The 23723-nt window shown below is 41.3% G+C and overlaps 1 protein-coding gene across 5 annotated transcripts in view; it reads right to left on the bottom strand.

Annotated features, from left to right (window-relative positions):
- Nucleotides 1–171: 171 nt before the first annotated feature.
- Nucleotides 172–23723, bottom strand: part of DCAF6 (DDB1 and CUL4 associated factor 6) — a 176367-nt gene continuing 152815 nt past the window's right edge. For all 5 annotated transcript variants that reach the window (XM_048869720.2, XM_048869730.2, XM_048869741.2 and 2 more), the window contains 5 exons: nt 12911–13049; nt 7549–7705; nt 5936–6024; nt 1446–1551; nt 172–613 (listed from right to left, as the gene is read on the bottom strand). In XM_048869720.2, the coding sequence (XP_048725677.1) occupies nt 549–613; nt 1446–1551; nt 5936–6024; nt 7549–7705; nt 12911–13049 (556 nt within the window). In that variant the 3' untranslated portion in view covers nt 172–548. The remainder of the gene's footprint in view (nt 614–1445; nt 1552–5935; nt 6025–7548; nt 7706–12910; nt 13050–23723) is intronic.

The raw sequence follows: 23723 nt of genomic DNA, 5'->3' as shown, positions 1-23723 counted from the left end.
GAGCAGAAGGTGCAATCCTTCTAGAATGCCAAGAACCCTCACTCTCACAGACTTCAATAGGAATTGAGGGTGTCCAGGATCATGCTCAGAGAGAAAGGACAATTGAGATTAGAATCTGGACAATACTGTATAGTGACGAATCAATTATTGTACAAAAAGAACATGAGACCATTTAAAACAACCAAATCTTTTAATTAGAAAGCAACAAACATGCAAATAGCAGGTATAGAAATTTATTTGAACCAATGTTTTTGCTCTAATGAAAGTTATTTTTAAACATTGATCCAAGCTCCCACATTTGCAGGTTAAGGAAAATATTGCACTTTGCATCTTCTAGCACCCCTCAGACATGGCAAAACGTTTTAAAAACATTTTTGCTTATTTTACTTGCACACTCTCCCAAAGTCATGCACACAGTCGTTCAGAAACAAAACGTTGGGTTATCCAAAAGCAAAACCTTAAAATTGCACTAAAGCTCTGTAAGGAAAAATATAATTAATGTCTTATATAAATTCCGTAACGTCTAGGTGCTCGCACAGAAGAGCCAATTACTCTTCATCTTCATTTTCATTCTCTTGACCAGACCCTTCTGACCTGTCACCCTCCAACCGGTCTGTAAGACACAAGGAAGATTTAATAAGGATACATCTTTAAAAGTAAATTTTCAGCTAACATTTATGATACAATGCATCAACTGGCTACTACCCAAACCATAGTGCCTATGTATTATGCTGATGGAACCATCTGAAATGCATAAGGTAGACTGAGAGCACATACTAAATGGAAAAGTTGCAACAACACCACAAGAGAGCAGGGACAGTAAAAGCAAAGGACTAGAAATTGTGAGCACCAGTGTGATGAACTAGGCAGCAGCTCACTCATGGTCAGCACAGAAGAGATGGTTTGAGCAGAGTTTTAAAAAACAGATGGGGAGTCAATGAAGTGTGCAGCCTGTTTGAGAGAGTTGGAACTGAAAGGGTATTTTAAAGAACAGTTGTAACCAGAAATATACATTGGTCAGAAAACTGGGGAAATTGCCGTCAGTCACTGTATGCATCAGAAAAGACATCTGTTGAGTAGCAGTTTAAAGAAAGAGGAAAATTAAATGGAGAAGCATGAGGGAGGGAGCATGACTGGCAACTCATACAGTGTGACTAGCCAATCACTTCTACAATAAAACAGTATTAGTGTCAGAAATATCATTACTGAAGTGTGGAGCAGTTCTTTCCTTGGAATAGAATACACCAAGGAGCAAATCAAAAATGGATAAATAAATATTTAGCATCTAAAATACACATCTAACTCTTAAAAAGGAGAGAAACAAACAGCATTTAAGGGTGGTATGTAAATCTCCCTATAAAACACTCAGCTTAAGTGACAATGCTAGACAAGATTTATGAATGGCATAAATAGTCTGTACAGAAGCTGCTCTGAAATCCTCCTACCTGCTCTTATATGATTCAACGATGCCAACATTCGTAACATGAAAGAAGCTGGAACAGTAATTGTGTTTCTGGTCTCTTCCAGCATTAATTCATTACGAGTTATAACCTGTAGTGATTTAAACAAAAAATCACTAATCAAAGCATCACTAACTACAAACTACTCCTGATGCAATACAGTTTGTACTTTATACAGAATTTAATACACTGTGTCCAAAAATGCTATACCAAGTTAAAAATGACAAAAGAGCAGACCCTAGCATGTATTATAAATTGTGCTATAAGTGTACTGTATCATGAGAAAAGTCAGTCATAAGAGCAATTTTTTAATCCAGAGAGTATGGTAGTACTTATAACAAAATCATCGCTGTGCTGTCTGAATTCCTGACAGAGATTTAGTAGTACGGGAAATGAAGAAAAATAGCTTTCAAGATAAGATGTGAAGACAGAGAACTGATAATGTTGCAGATGTCAATAACTGCAGAGAACAAAGCTCTCCCACCAACAATAGCTAAGAAGATGGGAAGGAAGAGAAATGATGTTCCCACTCCTACTCCCATGCTCCTGAAAACCTTTGGAGAAAATTTTAAGGACATGTAGAGTTACTGCACTACAAGTTCATTCACTGTAAATAGCTCTCTCCCCCTTCTCCAACTGACTCCTGTGTCTATAAAACCCAGCCGCCGCCTCTCTGCTCATAGTTTAGTTAATTCCTCCAAAGAAAAAAAATGCAATATAGCAAGTATGTTGAGCTCCTCTTTCACTCTCCCTCCCCACAACCATTTCTTGTCCACCTTTTCACCTTGCTCTGAATCTGACCTCCACCCTCATCCAGCTCCTGACCTTAGGGTACTCTCTCTGCTATTAATAAACCTTAACCCCATTTGTCTCTCCAGCTATTGCCCTATCTTTTTTATCCCCTTTGCCTCCTTAAATGCAGTATTTCCACTGGCTTCTCTCTCTCCCCCCCCAACCCCCCAAAACCTCCTGGCAACCTATTTTCTCTTCTTTATACTGAAACTGCTTTTACTGAAGACACCAATGACCTACTCCTAGACAAGTCTAAGAATCCCTTCTCTAGTCTCATTTTCTATTCACCAACCACTTTGATGGTCAGTCACTCCCATCTCCTCTTCAACTCACTCATTCTTGGGCTTTCCTGACTCTGTCCTGGTTTTACTGCTACCTCCCCAACTGCACCTTCATCCCTCCTCCTCCCTCTGACACTGTCTCAGGATTCTGCCCCCTTATCTTTTTCTGCTGGGTGATCTCATCTGCTTTCATGGTTTCAGCTATTGTATCCATGTTGAAGTTTCCAAAGTGTCCTCCCTGACCTTTCCCCTTTCATACAGTCTTGGATTTCAGACATCTCATCTTGGATGCCCTCAACCAAATAAATTTACATGGTGAAAACTGAACTCCTCAGCTTTCCTCCTAAGCCCCCACCTGTCCCTCAGGGATATTAATTCAAAAATTGATATATTTGGCACAATAAACTTGTAAAAATCTACAACTGGCAGAAAATGTGTTTTCTGGTTGGACACAATATGCTTAAAATTATTTCTCCTTCACAAACAGACTTAATGCTAACCAAAACGCTGCAATTTTGGTGTTTAGCATGCTGCTTAAACATTGTTAAGTGATTATTAGGTCAGAAACAGAATACTTTTTACACATGATTTACCTTTATGTATGCTGTCAAGATTCCTTCCCCACTCTGAACTCTAGGGTACAGATGTGGGGACCTGCATGAAAACCTCCTAAGCTTATCTTTACCAGCTTAGGTTAAAACTTCCCCAAGGTACAAACTATTTTACCTTTTGCCCTTGGACTTTATCGCTGCCACCACCAAACGTCTAACAGGTATATAATTGGGAAAGAGCCCGTTTGGAAATGTCTTTCCCCCCAAAATCCTCCCAAACCTTACATCCCCTTTCCTGGGGAAGGTTTGATAAAAATCCTCACCAATTTGCATAGGTGAACACAGACCCAAACCCTTGGATCTTAAGAACAATGAAAAAACATTCAGATTCTTAAAAGAAGAATTTTAATAGAAGAAAAAGGAAAAAGAATCACCTCTGTAAAATTAGGATGGTAATTACCTTACAGGGTAATTAGATTCAAAACATAGAGAATCCCTCTAGGCAAAACCTTAAGTTACAAAAAGACACAAAAACAGGAATAGCCATTCCATTCAGCAGAGCTTATTTTCTCAGCCATTTAAAGAAATCAGAATCTAATGCATATCTAGCTAGATTACTTACTAAGTTCTAAGACCCCATTCCTGTTCTGTCCCTGGCAAAAGCATCACACAGACAGAGAGAGAGGCTTTGTTTCTCCCTCCCCGCAGCTTTTGAAAGTATCTTGTCTCCTCATTGGTCATTTTGGTCAGGTGCCAGCGAGGTTATCCTAGCTTCTTAACCCTTTACAGGTGAAAGGGTTTCTCCTCTGGCCAGGAGGGATTTTAAAGGTGTTTACCCTTCCCTTTATATTTATGACATATGCTTATTATTATAATTTTTCTTTGCTCCCTCACTCTCTAAAGTAGGGGAGGGCAAACTACGGGCCGCGTCCGGTCTGTCAGACCTTTTAATTTGGCCCTCAAGCTCCCGCCAGGGAGTGGGGATGGGGGCTTGCCCTACTCTGTGCGTGCCGTGGCTCTGCGTGGCTCCCAGAAACAGCAGCATCCCCCCATGCAGCTCCTACATGTAGGAGCAGCCAGGGGGCTCCGCATGCTGCCCTGATGCCAAGCGCCAGCTCAGAGCTCCCATACACTGGGAACTGTGGCCAATGGAAGCCACAGGGATGGCGCCTGTGGATGGGGCAGGGCGCAGAGCCACCTGGCCATGCCTCCGTATAGGAGCTAGAGGGGGGACATGCCGCTGCTTCCGGCAGCTGCTTGAGGTAAGCACTGCCCAGAGCCTGCACCCCAGACCTCCTCACGCGTGTCAACCCCCTGCCCCAGCCCTTATTCCCCTCCTGCCCTCCGAACCCCTCGGTCCCAGCCTGGAGCGCACACCAAACCCCTCATCTCCAGTCCCACCCAACAGCCTGCATCCCCATCCAAAGCCCTCACCCCCCACCCACACCCCAAAACCCCTCTGCCCCAGCCCAGAGCCCCCTCCCTCACACCCCAACCCTCTCCCCCATCCTGGAGCCCTCTTCTGCACCCTGAAACCCACACCCCCAGCCCAGAGCCTGTACCCCCTCTCACACCCCAACCCCCTGCCTCAGCCCAGAGTCCCCTTCCATACTCCACACCCCTCTGCTCCACCCCAGCCCACAGCCCCCTCCCGCACCCCAAATGCCTCATCCCTGGCCCCACCCCAGAGCCCTCACCTCCAGCCAGAGCCCTCACCCCCTCCCACATCCCAACCCCCTGCCCCAGCCCGGAGCCCTCTCCCCATCCCCCACACCCTTAACTCCTCATTTCTGGCCCCACCCCAGGGCCAGCACACCCCTCCCCCCCTGAACTGGAGCCCTCATCCCCTCCCGCACTCCAACCCCCAATTTCATGAGCATTCATGGCCCGCCATACAAGTTCCATACCTAGATGTGCCCTCAGGCCAAAAAGTTTGTCCACCCCTGCTCTAAAGGGTACTTGGAACCAAATACTGCCTTCAAATGCACCTACTTCCTATTGCAATCAATGAGAGCTAATTAGAGCATACACTTTGGCCTTTGGTGAAGTACACAGGAATGGCTCAGAGCTCAGGAGTGGCAGTATTTACTTTTGTGATGAGACATTACATTTATACAGAGAAGAAATTGACTATTTGACTCCTGCACAAAAAGCAGTTATTTAAAAAGAGCATAAGAGACAAATATTTAACTCTGCCCTGTAGTGACACTATGAGGGGGAAAACACTGAAAAAAAAAAACCCTCATGTCTTTAAAATCCATGTCATTAATCTGCAACCATAAGCACTAACATCCAGTAGTCATATCTATGGTCACAGCAGGGAATCACTACAAGGGAGAGTTAAGACTATTTGGGTGTCCTAAAAAAAGCTGGCATGCCTTAACATGTTTGAATTTTTTTATCTGGGTTTATAATTCTATTTTATAGCCTTAACTCTATAACACACAGTTTTGTGCTTGGGAATATTTAATAATGTTTTTAATTTCACTTGCCTCCAATATGTGTATATCACTTACTTTTTTAAACAGTCTCAGCCTCCTCCATTTCTGATTCCTACTATCTACCCTTGTAACTTTGATGGCTCCCCCTATCTCTCACTTGTCTTGTGTTCATAATTTCATACTTCCGCTATATCTGTACATTCCATTATTTCCTAATCTCTCAGGTTACGTGGGGTGTTTATGTACTGAAAGAAATGAAAGTTAATTGTTTTTAAGAACACCTTATTTTTAAAAACAGGATCTATTGCTGACTTGTTTTAAGTTAAAAAAATTCAGTTATTCAAGCTGTTTGCAGAGAAGACTTTGCTAGAAATGACAGCTGTGACGTAAAAAGAAGGAAAGGCTCTTACTTCATCAGCAAGTTTTCGGTTAAAAATCCTGGACTCTTCTAGCGGTGACCAGATTTTTATATCGTAATCAATACCTGACGAGGCAAGAACTAGAAAATCAAATTCAAAAGAGTATTAGAAGAGAGTTCTAAATTAAATGCCTTTTCTGAACATCTTAGCTGGAGTTTGTTGAAAGTGTTGCTGACATGCTTCATTACATACATGCACACATACTTCACTTCATTAGAAGTGCTCTCATTTTTCACCATCATAACATATGTAAGATCCTGTCCTGCAAACATGTACCCAGGAGTAGTCTCATTGAGTTATAATCCCTTTTTGCTGGATTTGAGCTATCGACTAAATATATGTCATGAAGAAAATAAATGCAAACCTTATATTCTCTCTTTTACACAGAATGTGCATAATTTAAAACTATAAAGTAAACAAGCACCTGCTACTATTATTATACTCTCCTCTGATGATCTGAAAAGATTTAACAGGAAAGGCTTTAAGACAAGTAGATCCATGTGCAACGATAGATGTGAACAAGCCTCAAATTAATTTGCACAGTGTATTTTATGTAGAAATTTGAAATCTTTGATGCACCTGTTCCAAAAACACTGGGCACATTTACAAATATTTTAAAAAGAACAAAACACCAAAATGCACTGGACTGTTCTGTCATCTGGGAGGGAGAATTAGGGCACTTTACACTGAGGGAGTAGTGTATCTTTAGGAGGCTTTCAGTAGATGTGGATGGAGGCTTGCTCAGAGCACTTGTCACTGCTGGGAGGGCTGACCCCTAATGTTCATTTTTCAAGGTGTAAGTAGAAGGAGGTCACACTGGATTAAAGAGTCAGGGAAGCTGTAGCTGTATTTTGGGAGAGCTTCTGATAGTGAGCCCTTACAGCGCACCACTAGTCACTAATTTTTGAATATTCCCAGAGGCCATTGGAAAATGAAAAATAATTAAAACTGTTCTGTCAATGTTTCATAAACTGAAAAATGGTTCAATTAGAATTATCAGCAAAGTTTCAGGTCATATCTAATTTTCCCCACGCTAGTCTGTCCATCCCCAGCATGAATATTTTCCAAAAAAAAAAAAAAAAAAAAAGCCTAATTATACCTATTTAACTCACTCAGCAGAACTCCTATTAATCTAAATTCACCTCCCTCCCACAGAATCTGAGAGTCTGATACATGCTCTGCTCAAGATTCAAGTAGAACAAGCTGAGGCCAGATGCTAATACTGCTTCTCCTGTTACTGTATTAGATAGCTCGCACTATCTCACCAACGGCATGGGAACCACTCTTTCAAACTCATTATTTATGATGAAAGGAGGGGGGAAAGGAGGACTTTTCTTTATGGATCCTGACCCTTTTTGGATGCTATATATAACCATTTTCTTTCTGAGGAGTTGATGGGTATAATGGCCTCTGAGCCAAACCTCACTATTACAGACAAGGATAGCAGCAGCATGCTGAATTTTATACAACTGAGACGCAGCCCTCAGAATTCCTGGCAATTTACTAATGTGACCCTTGGTTAAGCAAGGTGTTGAAGACTCATCTATAAAGGTTCTTACTACAGGCTATAGGAACATGCATATTGCAGGTGGAGATGGTCTTACTTGGGTCAAATGGATGTGGCTGTAGACAATTCACCACGTGATTATCAGCTTCCAGCAGCATCAGATGCTCAGCAGTATGCCGATCCCAGATGAAGATATGGCCACAATCTGAACCGCTCATTACAAAGTTAGAACCCCAGAAATTGGCTTCCTTTATCTATAGTAAAAATAAAATGAATTACAAATATTTGTTATGATTTACATGGTTAGTCTAGAAATAACAGATGTGAAGTGTTAATTTTGTAAGCCATTTCCAGAAAGTATTTCCCACTTTCACAATAGTGCTGGCCCTAATTTAAGGATTTTCCAAATGCAAAGTCAATTTTTGAATTGACAACTCTATAAAGCCAGTGAATTAAATCCATGCCTCCTCTCTTTAGCAATTCTGATTAATCATCATCCAGATCAAGCGCTTTATCATTTTGTAACTGTTTGACCACAAGCATCAGATCCTCTAATGTCACCGGTCTGTTTTCTGCTTGATACATTTTTGGATTAAGTTGTAGTTTACATCTTGGTGGGGATCTGTTCACTAATTCACAAAAATGCTCACACTAAAACTTAAACTGTGCATCAAAAAGCCTGGCAGTATTCTCCATTTTTGTCCTTATCTGGTGGAAGCTGCGAGTTAAGGACTTGCTCTGGAACAGGGTTTGAAATTACGCAAGGAGTGGCCCTTGTATTGGGGATATGCTTTTTGCTGTCCCTATGAAATACCCCCAAATTTGGCCTTGAAAAACTAAAGTTCACACATGCTTAGTAAAGACTGCTTAGATTTTAGCAGCTAAAATCTCAGAAGATTCTGTTTTTACTGAGCATGTGCCATTCTCTCTCAACTCCTAGTGTTCACTAGATTGTGCATGCACCATCCCATCCCCTCAAAGCAACTAAGAATGATCAAGTCCAGGACGACAGGGGCTTAGAAGGACTCTCACTGTAATAGTTGAGTAGCCTTGCTAAATTTCAGGTGTAAGTATAATTGTAGTACTGTATAAGTGGTAACTGTATGCCTGTTTGCTTAACTAATTACTTTTTTCTTTTGAATAAAGTTTGGTTATATCATTCAAAAGTGTTGCCTACTGGTCGTCTACTAAATACATTTTCTGCAACTGACCTATAGGCTTAAACCTGAAAACTAAATTGGGCTTTATTGCACCCTTATCTATAACAACATAATATTAATTGGGAACATTTCAAGTAAAGTTACATAAGGTTACACAGGTTTTAGAGTAGCAGCCGTGTTAGTCTGTATTCGCAAAAAGAAAAGGAGTACTTGTGGCACCTTAGAGACTAACAAATCTATTTGAGCATAAGCTTTCATGAGCTACAGCTAAATCGGATGCATTCAGTGGAAAATACAGTGGGGAGATTTATATACATAGAGAACATGAAACAATGGGTGTTACCATACATATTGTAACGAGAGTAATCACTTAAGGTGAGCTATTACCAGCAGGAGAGCTGGTGGGAAAAAGCTTTTGTAGTGATAATCAAGGTGGGCCATTTCCAGCAGTTGTTGGATCATATTAAAGAAGTTCTGTATTACAATCACAAATGAGTTTGATTCCCCATAGTTTAAATTCCAGGATATTACTAATTAAGAGGTCTCTTGGTTTTTGGTACTGTTTCTCTCCCTCTACGTGTGAAACTTGCAAGCTGCTAATTGTGTTAGTACATTCTAAGACAGAGTCTGTTCTCAAAGCAATTCACAGAGAGAGAGACTCAAAGCAATACTCTAACAACAGAAACAGCACCCAGAGACTCCCCGCCCTTTTGTTGTATTAACAATTGTGATTAAAATAGAGATAGAGGATGTATGTGGATGGATGCTTGGTGTGGATAATAACTGAATGATCAGGGAGGTGCCAGCCTAAGAATCCAGTGTCCATCGGCTGAAGAAGGCATCAAGTGGAAATAACCAGAGGACCCCCCGGAGGGCAGACTGGAATCCACCCAACAGCCTCAAGAATGGGAGAACCAAAGAACAAGATAACATCTTGGAGCCATCAGGAATGTGCTATCTGCTGATTGATTCAGCAACAGCATGATGAAGCAATTCCCATAGACTGGCATAGGAAGAAATTCCTATAAAAATAGACTCTAAAAAGTGAGAACTTTGGGGTCTGATTCTGCAAACCAACTTCCAGGAGCATCAGATGAGCATCTGACAAGGCCCTGCTCCCTCCTCATGTCCAGGCCACCTGGCCAGTGGCTTGGCATGAGCAACTCTAAGGCTGGTAACTATGATAACAACCTTGCAGAACCTGTGTGTGTGTGTGTTTGTATGAATGAATGTGTGAATAAATATGAGATTGAATGGAATGTTATAACTATAACTAACTGCTTACTATGATTCTTTCTGTATTCACAATAAATGTGGTATTTTGCCTTTTTCCCTTTAATAAGATCCTGCTGGTTTTTATTTTATTGGTATAACACAGTTGACAAGAACGTCTGAGGAACAGTGCGGGGGCGGGGGGGGGTGAGTGGGGAATAAACATGGGTAAATAGTTTTACTTTGTGTAATGACCCATCCACTCCCAGTCTCTATTCAAGCCTAAGTTAATTGTATCCAGTTTGCAAATTAATTCCAATTCAGCAGTCTCTCGGAGTCTGTTTTTGAAGTTTTTTTGTTGAAGAATTGCAACTTTTAAGTCTCTAATTGAGTGACCAAAGAGACTGAAGTGTTCTCCGACTGGTTTTTGAATGTTCTAATTCTTGATATCTGATTTGTGTCCATTTATTCTTTTACGTAGAGACTGTCCCGAGTTTGACCAATGTACATGGCAGAGGGGCACTGCTGGCACATATCACATTGGTAGATGTGCAGGTGAACAAGCCTCTGATAGTGTGGCTGATGTGATTAGGCCCTGTGATGGTGTCCCCTGAATAGATATGTGGACACAGTTGGCAACGGGCTTTGTTGCAAGGATAGGTTTCTGGGTTAGTGGTTTTGTTGTGTGGTATGTGGTTGCTGGTGAGTATTTGCTTCAGGTTGGGGGGCTGTCTGTAAGCGAGGACTGGCCTGTCTCCCAGAATCTGTGAGAGTGATGGGTCATCCTTCAGGATAGGTTGTAGATCCTTGATGATGCGTTGGAGAGGTTTTAGTTGGGGGCTGAAGGTGATGGCTAGTGGTGTTCTGTTATTTTCTTTGTTGGGCCTGTCCTGTAGTTGGTGACATGTTCAGACCCGATGGGGGAACAGAATCTTGTACCTGTGGGAATAATCCGTCCAAGCCCTTTAGAAACCTGATGAAGGGGTTGTAAAAAAGAAATCCATTATCTACCGAGGGATGAAAAGCAGAGACAGCTGCCAGATGTGCTGTGGGAGGGAAGGAAAAGGGGGACTGCTAGAGTTCCTTAACTGGCTCCATAATGACTTACTTAATCAGCAGAGCCACTCTGGAAGGTGCCACTGAAGCCAGAATATTCAACAGTGTTTGAGATTTTTCATGGACCTTTTCTGCTTGAAGATCCAGAACAGAACCCCTTCTCAGTAGATCTTGGTGAGCCCTGTAATACTCTGGTGGTGGTGAGTCACTTACTGGCTCTGGTGATGAGGAAGAGGATCCACAAGGATGCTGAGGTAACACCTGCTCCGTGTCTTGCAGTTGGGGAGCTGCCCGAGTGACTTCTAGCTGCTCAATCACAGTACCAGGTTCTGAGAACATTGCCTGCTGATGCTCTTGGTGCACCTTCACGGAAACAGACTGATGTGGGTGAGAGAAAGTCCTAGCAGGAGGAAGACACCCTATGGTGTCCAAAAAGACCACTGACATGGCTCTTGGATGCAACTTTGACCAGGCCATTGCCCCCTTAAGAGGAGGCCACTGCTGAGACTGATGCAAAATCCATGGCCCTCAAGTCTCTGACAGAGGATCTACACCATACCTAGATTGGGACACAAAAGACTGCACCTCCAAATCAGAGGAATATGACCCTGAGTCCTCTGATAATAGGGGAGCAGAGCCCTTTGGAACCAGAGATAAGTAGCCAGAGGCTAGGGATGACAGTACCAGGTGTATTATCGCTGGCTTACCTCTCGATTGCACCAGCTTCTGAGGCTGTAGAAAGTAATGGTACTACATGGTCCTAAAGAGGCAAAGTGGGAAACACAGGCACTTGTACTGGTTGAAAGCCTTTCCGTACCACCACCACCACCACCAGGGACTCTGGTACTGAGAGATTAAGCGTTCTCTTGTGGATGCATATGCCTCTGGTGTCATTGGTACAGATTCCTTTCCTTGGTATCTTTCGATGGATACTTCAGGGGTTGGCCTCGACAGACTTGGCACAGGTTCCAGAGTCGATGATCCACTCTTCTTAGATGAGGACTTCTCTAGAGATCCTCAGACCCGCTCCCAGAGCCATGGCCTCCAGCTGACTTCAGTACCAACGATCTAGCCGAACAGGGTACCGAGCCTTTGGTGAGCTTCTCTCCCCACTTTGGTCTGATGATGGAGAGCAAGATGCCATAGACATCTCTGGTGGGGCACGCCATACCAAAGCTACAGTACTCCGAGCCCGTTCATCCACCATCGGAGCTGCCATGTTCGGAAGTGCTGCCTCCATATGGAGATGTTTGAGCCTAGATACTCTATCCTCAGACTGGGGCTTAAATCCCTTACAGATGTGACACCTGTCACTAATGTGGGACTTATCCAAGTATTATAAGCAGCTGGGGTGCAAGTCGCTGACCAGCATTGCCTTGCTACACAGCTAACAGGACTTAAACCCCAGAGAGCAAGGCATGGCTCCTATACTGGAATTTGGTCAAAAAAGACCTAAAAACTGAAAATTAATACTAACATTTATCTATACTACACTTAACTTACTACTAACTTCTAAGAAAAAAAACAGGCTATATACAAGGAGTGAAGGAAGAACTTGCTACAAGCAAGACTCAAAGTGCTTCAACAACAGTCACTGGTGGGGAGAAGGAACTAAACGGGGTCAGAGGTGGCTCCGCCTTCTTAAACCTGAATGCAATGACATGCAACAGCAGAGATTGCCTGAGCCACCACACCAGGTACTGCTGAGTGAAAAGAACATGTCTGACAATTGTGTACAGGGCATGCACACCCCTACAGCGGAATGGACATGAGCAATTACTCAAAGAAGAACCTAGGAAACCTGATTCATTGTCATGCAGGCTTAGACTACAAGCACATTATGGAGTGTCTCATGAGAAATGTACATAACTTCTCCAAAATGCCAAATTTTGTGGTTACAGATCTAATGTACAATTAAAAATATCTTAAATGTATTACACAATCCCTTTTTAGCAAGCATATCAATGTAACAACTAAATTATTTCAGCCTAAAATATCAACTCTGCAGTTCTTAAAGCAGTATTTCTGTACCATTGTCCTGGAGTTCCGATGACCCTTATACACCATCTTTATTAAAGGTCGTCTAATATTCAGGGTTTCCAATTCTTCCATCTCTTTCCTTTCTTTTCTTCTTCTGAAGAGTTCCTGAATGCGAGCAACAGCAGATCGTCTAGGAATCACAAAGAGAACACCACTGAAAGACCATCATACAGAGACATAGTCTGCATAGACAGAGCTTTTCGAAATAGTGTACTAGGGCAACTACAAAGCAGTACCAAATAGCTTAATCAGCCTACTTAAACTCAACCTTTCTCCCCAAATTTGGCACAGATACCAACAGTATTACAATTATTTGAAGTTACAGATTGTGAGCTTTTCCATATTGGTTTAGAACAGGAAGAACATGCAACACAGTGAAATGTCAAGGGTCATGTTATTTTCTTCATTCTCTTTAAAACATACAAACTCTAGAGGCAGGCAAAATTCACATGTAATTTTACTTTGCAATAGAATATTTTCAAAATCCTGTAGAACTTCTCCCATCCCCTGTGCTAGCAAACGTGTTAAAGGGTGAATATAAATATAAAAAATGGTTAATATAAAGGTTAGCTATTATTAAAGACCTAGTTTAACCTTTAATTGTTTTCTTTCACCTTTATTACATTTTAATAGACCTTCATTTCTCATTATTTCCTACTTTAGGGTGAAGATCCTTTGTCTGACAGTTTCTTGTCAATGTTTTTGCTATGATGAGAATGAGCAATAAGAAATGTTTAATAGTACTGATTGGGAAACGGAGAAGAGCTAGTTCTGAAGGCTAGAAAAAAAACAATTGTGGTGGGAAGCTGCCCCTAATGCAGCAGCAGACCCACACAAAAAGGCTTCCTGAAGTGACAGGAGAAAGCAGCTAGGTTAAACACCCTAGTTTGTGGCTGCTGGACTCCAGGAAGCTACAGCTTTGGTGATGCTATAGAAATTCTGGTTGCTTGAGTTCTTCCATCTGGTTCATCTTCCTGTCCCCTGGCTGCACCTTTGCAGCTTCCCCTCAGCTCCAGCTATGGTCACACTTTTACCTCCGAGATTTGCTCACAGCACTCACTTTCTCCTCCATATGGCTGCTGCCATCCTGCTCAATGCCCTGAGTGGAACTAGAGTATGATGGTCGAAGTGGAACAGCAGTCACAGTAGGAAGTGGGTGGAGGTGCTGATTGCTGGTGGAATGTAATGGATGAAATTGGCCAGGGCAGGAATTCTTGATAGGCAACAGAACCATAGGGAAGGAAACCGCCACCACCTGACTAGTAACTTCCAGTAGGCCAGAAATGATGAAGTGTCATATTTTAGTCACTACCTCTTCACACTGTTCCATAACATGCGTCTGTTGCAGAAGGAAGTAGCTGTCTCTCCCACCTCTAGAGCTACTTCCATACTTCATACCAGAGTCAGCTCTTCCTGCCCTTCCCAATTAGTCATCTCCGCTCCCAGTTCAGTCTATAGATTTCCTTCTCAGTCTTGCCATAGAAGAAAGATGGAGAGAAAATGTTGCTGGAGGAAGCATTGGATCCTAAAAGCTGAAAGTAACGCTAAGTGGGCATAAGAGAAAATTTAATCTACTATAAAAAGTGTCGTCGTCGTCATCGTCCCCCTACCCCCAGAGAAAAAAAGCTCACCAGTTAGACTGGTCTTTTATTGTTAAAAAGAATAAAGAAAAATTTTAACCACATTTGATAGAAGTTGGAGAGGAAAGAATTGATGGGATCACCCAGTCCATCTAACAATGGACTATTCCTGATGATACATTTCCTAGTGATTTGTCTACTGTAGTTTTAAAAGTCCCAGGAGATGGAGGCTTCCACCAATTTTTTTTGGGAGACTTTTCTGGAGTACAATAAATTTTGCTATTGGGTGATTTTTCCCGGAAGCCAAGCTAAGTCTTCCCTTTTATAGTTATATCCCATTACTTATTATGTGTCCCCGTCTCGCCGTGTACCACACTAAATAATCCTATCCGCTCTTTAGTGTTTACACCCTTCAAGTATTTGTAGATATATAACACTACTCTTACATTTATTGAATATTTGGATTACTCCCAAGAGATTAACAACATTCTGCTCATTTGTCATCTTCTATACAGAAAGGGAAACTATGGAGAGTTATGCATTCCACACTTATGCAAAATATTTCTGGAACCATAACTAGAGCTATGTGCTCCAGCTATATGTCAATACAAATATACACATATGATTTGTGTACAGCATGACAAAGCTCTGTCCTTGCCTCCGTGGGTCCCACATTTCCTGGCGGATTTTACTAGCCTCAGAGGCTCACTGTGACCCTGCACGTAACCCTTCTTTCTCTAGAGATAAGGGTCACAGTCTACTAAGCCATTTTCATCATAAGCCAGCGAGGGAGGTGAGGAGACGTTATCCTTCCTTGCATAGTCTCTGTTATCTCCCAGTCTCAGTGATTAATCGGGGGCAAAGGTCGGGGGGGGGAGCTCGGGCGCACCCTCTACTCCGGGCTCCAGCCCAGGGACCCTAATAGTATCAGCTATGGTAGCTGACCTTTTAGAAACATTACATGTACAATTCCCTGGGCTATTCCCCCACTTCCTCAAGCTCCACTTCACCCTTACCTCAGAGCCTCCTTCCTTGTGCCTGATATGGTGTGTACTACTCAGCCTCTCCAACAGCACAACTTCCTCCCACAGCTCCTGACATGCACACCCACCTGACTGACTGGGAGGCTTTTAACTAGTTTCAGCCAGCCCCCGATTGGCTTCAGGTGTCCCAATCAACCTAGCTGTCTTCCCTGCTTTCTGGAAGGATCTTAATTGGCCCAGGTGTCTTAATTGACCTGGAGCAGCTGCCATTTCACTTATCCTGGTACCAGGGATTAGTTTAGCCTGGAGCTAATATATCGATCTCCCACTACTTTTCTATAGCCATGTGGCCTTGCCCTGTCACAACAGATACACATCTGAAAAGATCAGCTTTGTGATCACAGAGAAATGAACAAAAAGCATCATGTGACACCGAACCCCATAGTCATCATAGTAATATGGTTATGGCATAATTATGATGCATTTTGTACAAGATGAGTCATGTGAGATATCATTGGAAAAGTTATGATTTGCTGAACATGATTATCCTATTTGTATACATGTATCATTTTTGTATCTGAAATTATAAATACTATGTATCTGTACTTCAAATGCAGTTACACCTGGGTGACACCCACTAGACAAGATGCTTTCAGTCTAGATAGGTGGCTGGGAAGGGCCTATTCAGGGCAATGAGCCATTAGTGAAAACAATGGGCCTTAATAAAAGCTTATCTCCCACCTAGTAAGCCTTCCTGAGAATACTCCAGACATCCTGTAAGTAATATCTGCTATGACTCTACAAGGACATGTGACCAGGCCACATGATTCTGGACTCCATCTTGGGATGTCTATTTTTCCACAAACCCGTCTGGGAACCAAGTTTTGAAACAAAGGGTTCCTGCCATATGCTAAAGCTATATAAGGTAGGGAGTGACATCATCTGTGCTTCTTCACTCCCCACACAAGAAGACTCCTGCGAACACCTTAGGAACAAAGACTGAACTGGGGGGAAGTGCTGGACCAAGGCTAAAGGGATTTCTAGCCTGTGTCTGAAGATCTGAAGAACCCAAGCTGTAAAGCTAATGCAGCTTCTGCCTTAAGAATCTACAAGTCTGCCAGTACCATCAGTTAGATTGGATATGAATAGCAGATTCTCACTCTAGTATATTAAGCTTAGTTTGTGTATTGTTTATATGCTAGGTAATCTGCTTTAATCGGTTTGCTATCCCTTATAATCACTTAAAATTAGTGCTGTCAAGCGATTAAAAAAACTAATCATTATTAATCACACTGTTAATCAATAATAGAATACTATTTATAGAGATAGTTTTGGATGTTTTCCACATTTTCAAATATATTGATTTCACTTACAACACAGAATACGAAGTGTACAGTGCTCACTTTATATTTATTTTTATTATAAATATTTGCACTGTAAAAATACAAGAAATAGTATTTCTCCATTCACTTAATACAAGTACTGTAGTGCAATCTCTTTATCATGAAAGTTGAACTTACAAATGTAAAATTATGTACAAAAAATAACTGCATTCAAAAATAAAAGACTGCAAAACTTTATGTACTAGTCCACTCAGTCCTACTTCTTGTTCAGGCAATCATTCAGACAAACAAGTTTTTTTACATTTGCAGGAGATAATGCTGCCTGCTTCTTGTTTACAATATCACCTGAAAGTGAGAACAGACGTTCGTGTGGCACTGTTGTAGCCGGCGTTGCAAGATATTTATGTGCTAGATGTGCTAAATATTCATATGTCCCTTCATGCTTTGTCCACCATTCCAGAGGACATGCTTCCATGCTAATGATGGGTTCTGCTCGATAACGATCCAAAGTAGTGCAGACCTATGCATGTTCATTTTCGTCATCATGAGTCAGATGCCACCAGCAGAAGGTTGATTTTCTTTTTTGGGGGCTTGAGTCTGTAGTTTCCGCACCAGAGTGTTGCTCTTTTAAGACTTCTGAAAGCATGCTCCACACCCCGTGTCTCAGATTTTGGAAGGCACTTCAGATTCTTAAATCTTGAGTCGAGTGCTGTAGCTATCTTTAGAAATCTCACATTGGTACCTTCTTTGAGTTTTGTCAAATCTGCAGTGAAAGTGTTCTTAAAACAAACAATATGCTGGGTCATCATCCAAGACTGCTATAACATGAAATACATGGCAGAATGCGGCTAAAACACAGAGCAGGAGAAATACAATTCTCCCCCCAGGAGTTCAGTCACAAATTTAATTAACACATTTTGTTTTAATGAGCATCATCAGCATGGAAGCATGTCCTCTGGAATGGTGGCCAAAGCATGAAGGGGCATATGAATTTTTAGCATATCTGGCACGTAAATACCTTGCAATGCCGGCTACAAAAGTGCTATGCAAACGCCTGTTCTCACTGATGACATCGTACATAAGAAGCGGGCAGCATTATCTCCTGTAAATGTAAATAAACTTGTTTGGCTGAACAAGAAATAGGACTGAGTGGACTTGTAGGCTCTAAAGTTTTACATTGTTTTATTTTTGAGTGCAGTTATGTAACAAAAAAAATCTACATTTGTAAGTTATGCTTTCACAATAAAGAGATTGCACTATGGTACTTGTATAAGGTGAATTGAAAAATACTATTTCTTTTGTTTATCATTTTTACAGTGCAAATATTTGTAATAAAAATAATATAAAGTGAGTACTGTACACTTTGTATTCTGTATTGTAATTGAAATAAATATATTTGAAAATGTAGAAAAACATCCAAAATATTTAATAAATTTCAGTTGGTATTCTATTAACAGTGCGATAAAAACTGTGATTAATCACAATAAATTGTTAATTGCAATTAATTTTGTTGAGTTAATTGCGTGAGTTAACTGTGATTAATCGACAGCCCTACTTAAAATCTATTTTTTGTAGTTAATAAATGTATTTTATGTTTTAATCCAAACCAGTGAGCTTTGACTGGAGTGCTTGGGGAAAATCTCTGCTTGATTACCACAAATGTGCATTGTTCTCTTAGAATCATAGAATATCAGGGTTGGAAGGGACCTCAGGAGGTCATCTAGTCCAACCCCCTGCTCAAAAGCAGGACCCATACCCAATTAAATCATCCCAGCCAGGGCTTTGTCAAGCCTGACCTTAAAAACTTCTAAGGAAGGAGATTCCACCACCTCCCTAGGCAACGCATTCCAGTGTTTCACCACCCTCCTAGTGAAAAAGTTTTTCCTAATATCCAACCTAAACCTCCCCCATTGCAACTTGAGATCATTACTCCTTGTCCTGTCCTCTTCCACCACTGAGAATAGTCTAGAACCATCCTCTCTGGAACTACCTCTCAGGTAGTTGAAAGCAGCTATCAAATCCCCCCTCATTCTTCTCTTCTGCAGACTAAACAGTCCCAGTTCCCTCAGCCTCTCCTCATAACTCATGTGTTCCAGACCCCTAATCATTTTTGTTGCCCTTCGCTGGACTCTCTCCAATTTATCCACATCCTTCTTGTAGTGTGGGGCCCAAAACTGGACACAGTACTCCAGATGAGGCCTCACCAATGTCGAATAGAGGGGGACGATCACGTCCCTCGATCTGCTCGCTATGCCCCTACTTATACATCCCAAAATGCCATTGGCCTTCTTGGCAACAAGGGCACACTGCTGGCTCATATCCAGCTTCTCATCCACTGTCACCCCTAGGTCCTTTTCCGCAGAACTGCTGCCTAGCCATTCGGTCCCTAGTCTGTAGCTGTGCATTGGATTCTTCCGTCCTAAGTGCAGGACCCTGCACTTATCCTTATTGAACCTCATCAGATTTCTTTTGGCCCAATCCTCCAATTTGTCTAGGTCCCTCTGTATCCTATCCCTGCCCTCCAGCGTATCTACCACTCCTCCCAGTTTAGTATCATCCGCAAATTTGCTGAGAGTGCAATCCACACCATCCTCCAGATCGTTTATGAAGATATTGAACAAAACCGGCCCCAGGACCGACCCCTGGGGCACTCCACTTGACACCAGCTGCCAACTAGACATGGAGCCATTGATCGCTACCCGTTGAGCCCGACAATCTAGCCAACTTTCTACCCACCTTATAGTGCATTGAGGGAGAGGTGGACCAGGTATTAAACCTATATACTGACCCAGATTTGACCAGGGCAGGATGGTACTGCCCTGGGGTTGTAGGCTGGGAAGCTGTGGATACAGAGCCTGCATGTAACTGCATCTGGGTGTGTCCCTACCTGTGTGAATGCTAGTGAAAGTACAGGCTGGAGGGCTTTGCAGCTTGTCACAGCAGCACAGTGTGACAGGGAGCCCAGGCTGGTGGGTCAGAGGGCTCAGTGGTACCCCAGTTCCAGGTTGCACACACAGAACACCAGGTTGCCTCCCATTCTAGTACTAACCAGGCAAAAAAGCAGTTTAGCTTTGGAAAGAAAAGAGATCTATTCAACACATTAGGGCCTTTTGTTTTCAAGTGTGTACTGCTATCCTTTCAACTGCCACTTATTGGGACTTCCATCAGTTCCAGGAGGTGCTTGTACATCTCTGGTCTTATGCCATTAGCTTAATTTTTTTTTAAACCACTGAGTGGGGGATCAGCTGATTAGTTAAAAGGTTATCATTGCAGATAAAGTGCTAAATCTGGGTTACCCCTAGTAAGATAGTCTAGTCCTTCAAAGAAATAAAAACTTGCTGAGTACAACTAAAAAATTCTTGGGGCTCTTGCTAGTCTTATTACTACTCTTGGTCACACAGATTGCCACAGATACAAGAATCACCTTTGCACCTTGGCACACCCAGGATGCTTCCACTCACGCCTCTCAGATGAGGACCTAGCCACTGTGATACACATATTATCAATCACACTTATGCCTTCCAAACACCAATTTAGATTCACCTCTGAAGTTAAGTCCTGGTTCTAAGTGAAAAGGCACTAATTGACTGTAATTTAGCTATCTCTGAAATGGGGCCATCTGGAGAGTAAGGCTAATACAACTACACTTCACAGGGAGGTTCTGGCTATCAGGCTTTGGGAACAAAGTATTCTTGATGTTGAGACCCTGGCTACAGAACTCCTTGCCAGACAAGACCAGACTGGGCCCTAGCCTAATATTGCTTCAGATGCATGGGGAGAACACACCTTTTTGATAAAGCCTCCCCCAGAATTGCTGCTCTGTGCACAGATTTTTAAATTAAAACAAAACAGTTACACATCTCTGTCCTGGAAGTACAAAAAGAGCAGCATATTTTCGTTCTGGGCTTTTGTTCATTTTTAATTTCAGATACAATGGTAACAGTTATGATATAAAAATATAAATGTTAGACAGCAATCTGAAAATTTGATGTAGGCTCACACATACACAAAGCCAGCAGAGAAAGTAAGATGCTGTGCAATTTTTTTAATGTTCCAAATTTTGATCTTTGCTGAGCTTGAACAATTGTTTTTTAAAAAATTGCACACACTTCACCGAACATGAGAAGTAGGGCTGCTGCCAACCCTCCAGAACTGTCCTGGAGTCTCCAGGAACTAAAGATTCATCTTTAAAGATTATGTGAAGAAATCTCCAGCAAGACGTCCAATCAAAACTGGCAACTCTACTGAGAAGTCAGGAAGTAATCTGTGATACATACTCTGGTACAGCGCTTTTCTGGTGACCTCACCAGTTGCTGACAAATATAAATTATTTATTTGTATTTTAGAAGTAAATTTCTAGTCATTATGATTGTGAAGAAATCTGAATGTAACCCTAAGTAATGCTGTCTGACTGAAACTGCCGGTAACAACAATACCTTTAAAAGGTTTTGTTCACAATACAGAAAGTTATGCTGCAGAATGCAATTACACAATGATTTGGTCCTGTACACAGAGAGAGACTGAACTATGTTTTGACTATGTCTTCACACCATGCTAAAGCCTTTATTTTAGGATAATTCAGGGATGCTCTTTGGTCTCAACTACATTACAAAATCAAAACCAATGTTCTATTCATGTTGAGTGCTACCTTGATATATCATCCCATAATAAAGTAGGTTTGTGTTGCGGATATGGGACAGGACCCAAGAAGGCGTGTAGTGCCTCAGTCATCTCAATGGCATGTTAAATTTTCATCAGATTTCAAAGGTAAAGTATTGTTGTCATACATTTCAATTCTGATTATTTTAGCAGAAGTATCCAAGTAGTCTTGGATAGGGACAGCACTTTTTTCCTAGACTGACTCCAGCAGAGCCAAATTTGAATCTTGAAAACAAATGGTCATAAAAGGAATTTTTTCCTAGTTATGTTATTCAAAAACAGCTTAGACTTTCTACAAAGTTCCCATACAATTCACTTTTAGGCTAACATTTGGAAGCAGAAATTTAAGCCCAAAAAGTAGTTTTTCGAGATTGAACTGCTACTGAAAAGAATGGTTTGAATGGAGTGGCCATCACACCTTTCCCGGAAGTAGTGCCAGTCACAAACGGAATCTGTATGTCTAGAAAGCAAATGAATAATATTATAGGTAAAATGCTATCAAGGTGAAACAAAAATGTCCATTATGTAACTTAAAATATCAACAAATAAGACACCTGGACACTGAACTGGTTATCTCCCAGTGTAATAATGGATTAAGACAACAGAAGATGCAGCCTGATTTTAAGGCTTTAGCAAATCATGCACTTTTAATTACATCACACACAAAATCATCAAAAGGAATTGACTGCACATCAACCAACTCATGGAGTATGGTTATGTGAAAGACTCAAAGCCTGGAGTACTTGCACATAAAAAAGGTGCAATTTCAGAATTGAATGTTTCTTCCATATCGACATAAAGGTTTTAGTGGTTCAAAAGCGTGGACAGTCAAGAAACCTGATTCCTATTATCTCTGCCACTGTTTTGCTGTGACTAAGTTGCTGCATCTGAAGGGTAGGGATACTAATCTATTTCACAGGGACATTGTGTGGTTTCTTTTATTAGGTGTTTTAAGATCCTTGAATGGAAGATGCTAGTCAAGTTCCAAGTATTATTACCCTGGACTTTATACTGAAGCACAATAATTGAACACAGCTTTTTTTTTTTGTATCCCCAACCAATATGCATAAAAACATTGTATTAATCGCAAAAGAACTTGTGTGCTCAAACCTCATCACGTGTATGCACTTGAAAGCACTCATTCTGCATCACCCTCCAGCTGAAAATATTATCAAAAGTGATTGTATTATGCTGTCCTTTCAAACCCCAAAATATGGGTTTAACTATTCTAATTAGGCCCAAGAATGAATGACCTATCTAGGTATTTATCACTGTAGTATAAAAGCATTTGGATTTTTCCATTAAATGTAAATCTGAAGAAAAAAACTGAACAAGAGAATGATACAGTTTATCTACAGCCAAGTCTAACAGCTGCCTCAGAAGAAATTCTACAGCCACTAAAAAAAACCCCAAAAAAACTGTGGAGAAAGAAAAAGTGAAACCTAAATCCATAGAACATTCATTTTTTTTTTTAAACTTATGGGGGAGGGAGAATGAGTCTTCATCTAAAATCTACTAAGATTTCCATCCAGAAAATTCTGTGTTTATGTTTCTACAATGAATTTTGCATAATTGGGTACCCAATACATTTGGTCCAGTGTAATATTTTACATACTGCTCCTTAAAAGTTTTTTTGGTCACAGATCTGAGTTCAGCCGTCACTTCGGATTCATATTATTGAGGACTTTTGGTTATCTAGAAAGGCATAAATCTCAAAACAGCTAAATTTATTACTAAAGGATGCAGAAATGATTACTGGACCTGCTTTAAAAGAAGGAAAACAGATTATAACTGTGCCCATCAAAAACATACTCAATTTAAAAGCCTCTTGAATCTACAGATTATGCACAGAAAAGCTGCTGCTGTATCTGACATACATTGATTCCATTGACATGGTTACTTCATTAATATTGTAAAAGGAAGTACACTTTACAGAGCTCTTTCCTACAATGCCAATGAAATTCTCAACTCTTACCCTGGTGAGCTTTATTTATCCTGAGAGAATCTAAACTGAGCACCAAAATATTCTGTTCTCTTTTTCCTTGCTAAGAAGTGTACCTGCCTCCTCTTCCTCTCCTCTTTTGAATTAAACCCTTCTCTCCCTCCCCATAACACTCTCCTACCTCCCCAAGCTGCAGCATAATTCCACTGCCGTCCCAGTACTTAGACAAGTAAAGCCCTGTTTTCATGGGTGCAAGCAGACTCCATGAATTTCATTATTTTGCAGCTGTGGAATTTG

This window comes from Caretta caretta, chromosome 1, assembly GCF_965140235.1.
Source record: "Caretta caretta isolate rCarCar2 chromosome 1, rCarCar1.hap1, whole genome shotgun sequence".
Taxonomy (NCBI): Eukaryota; Metazoa; Chordata; order Testudines; family Cheloniidae; genus Caretta; species Caretta caretta.
This window is presented reverse-complemented; position numbering and strand designations above follow the sequence as displayed.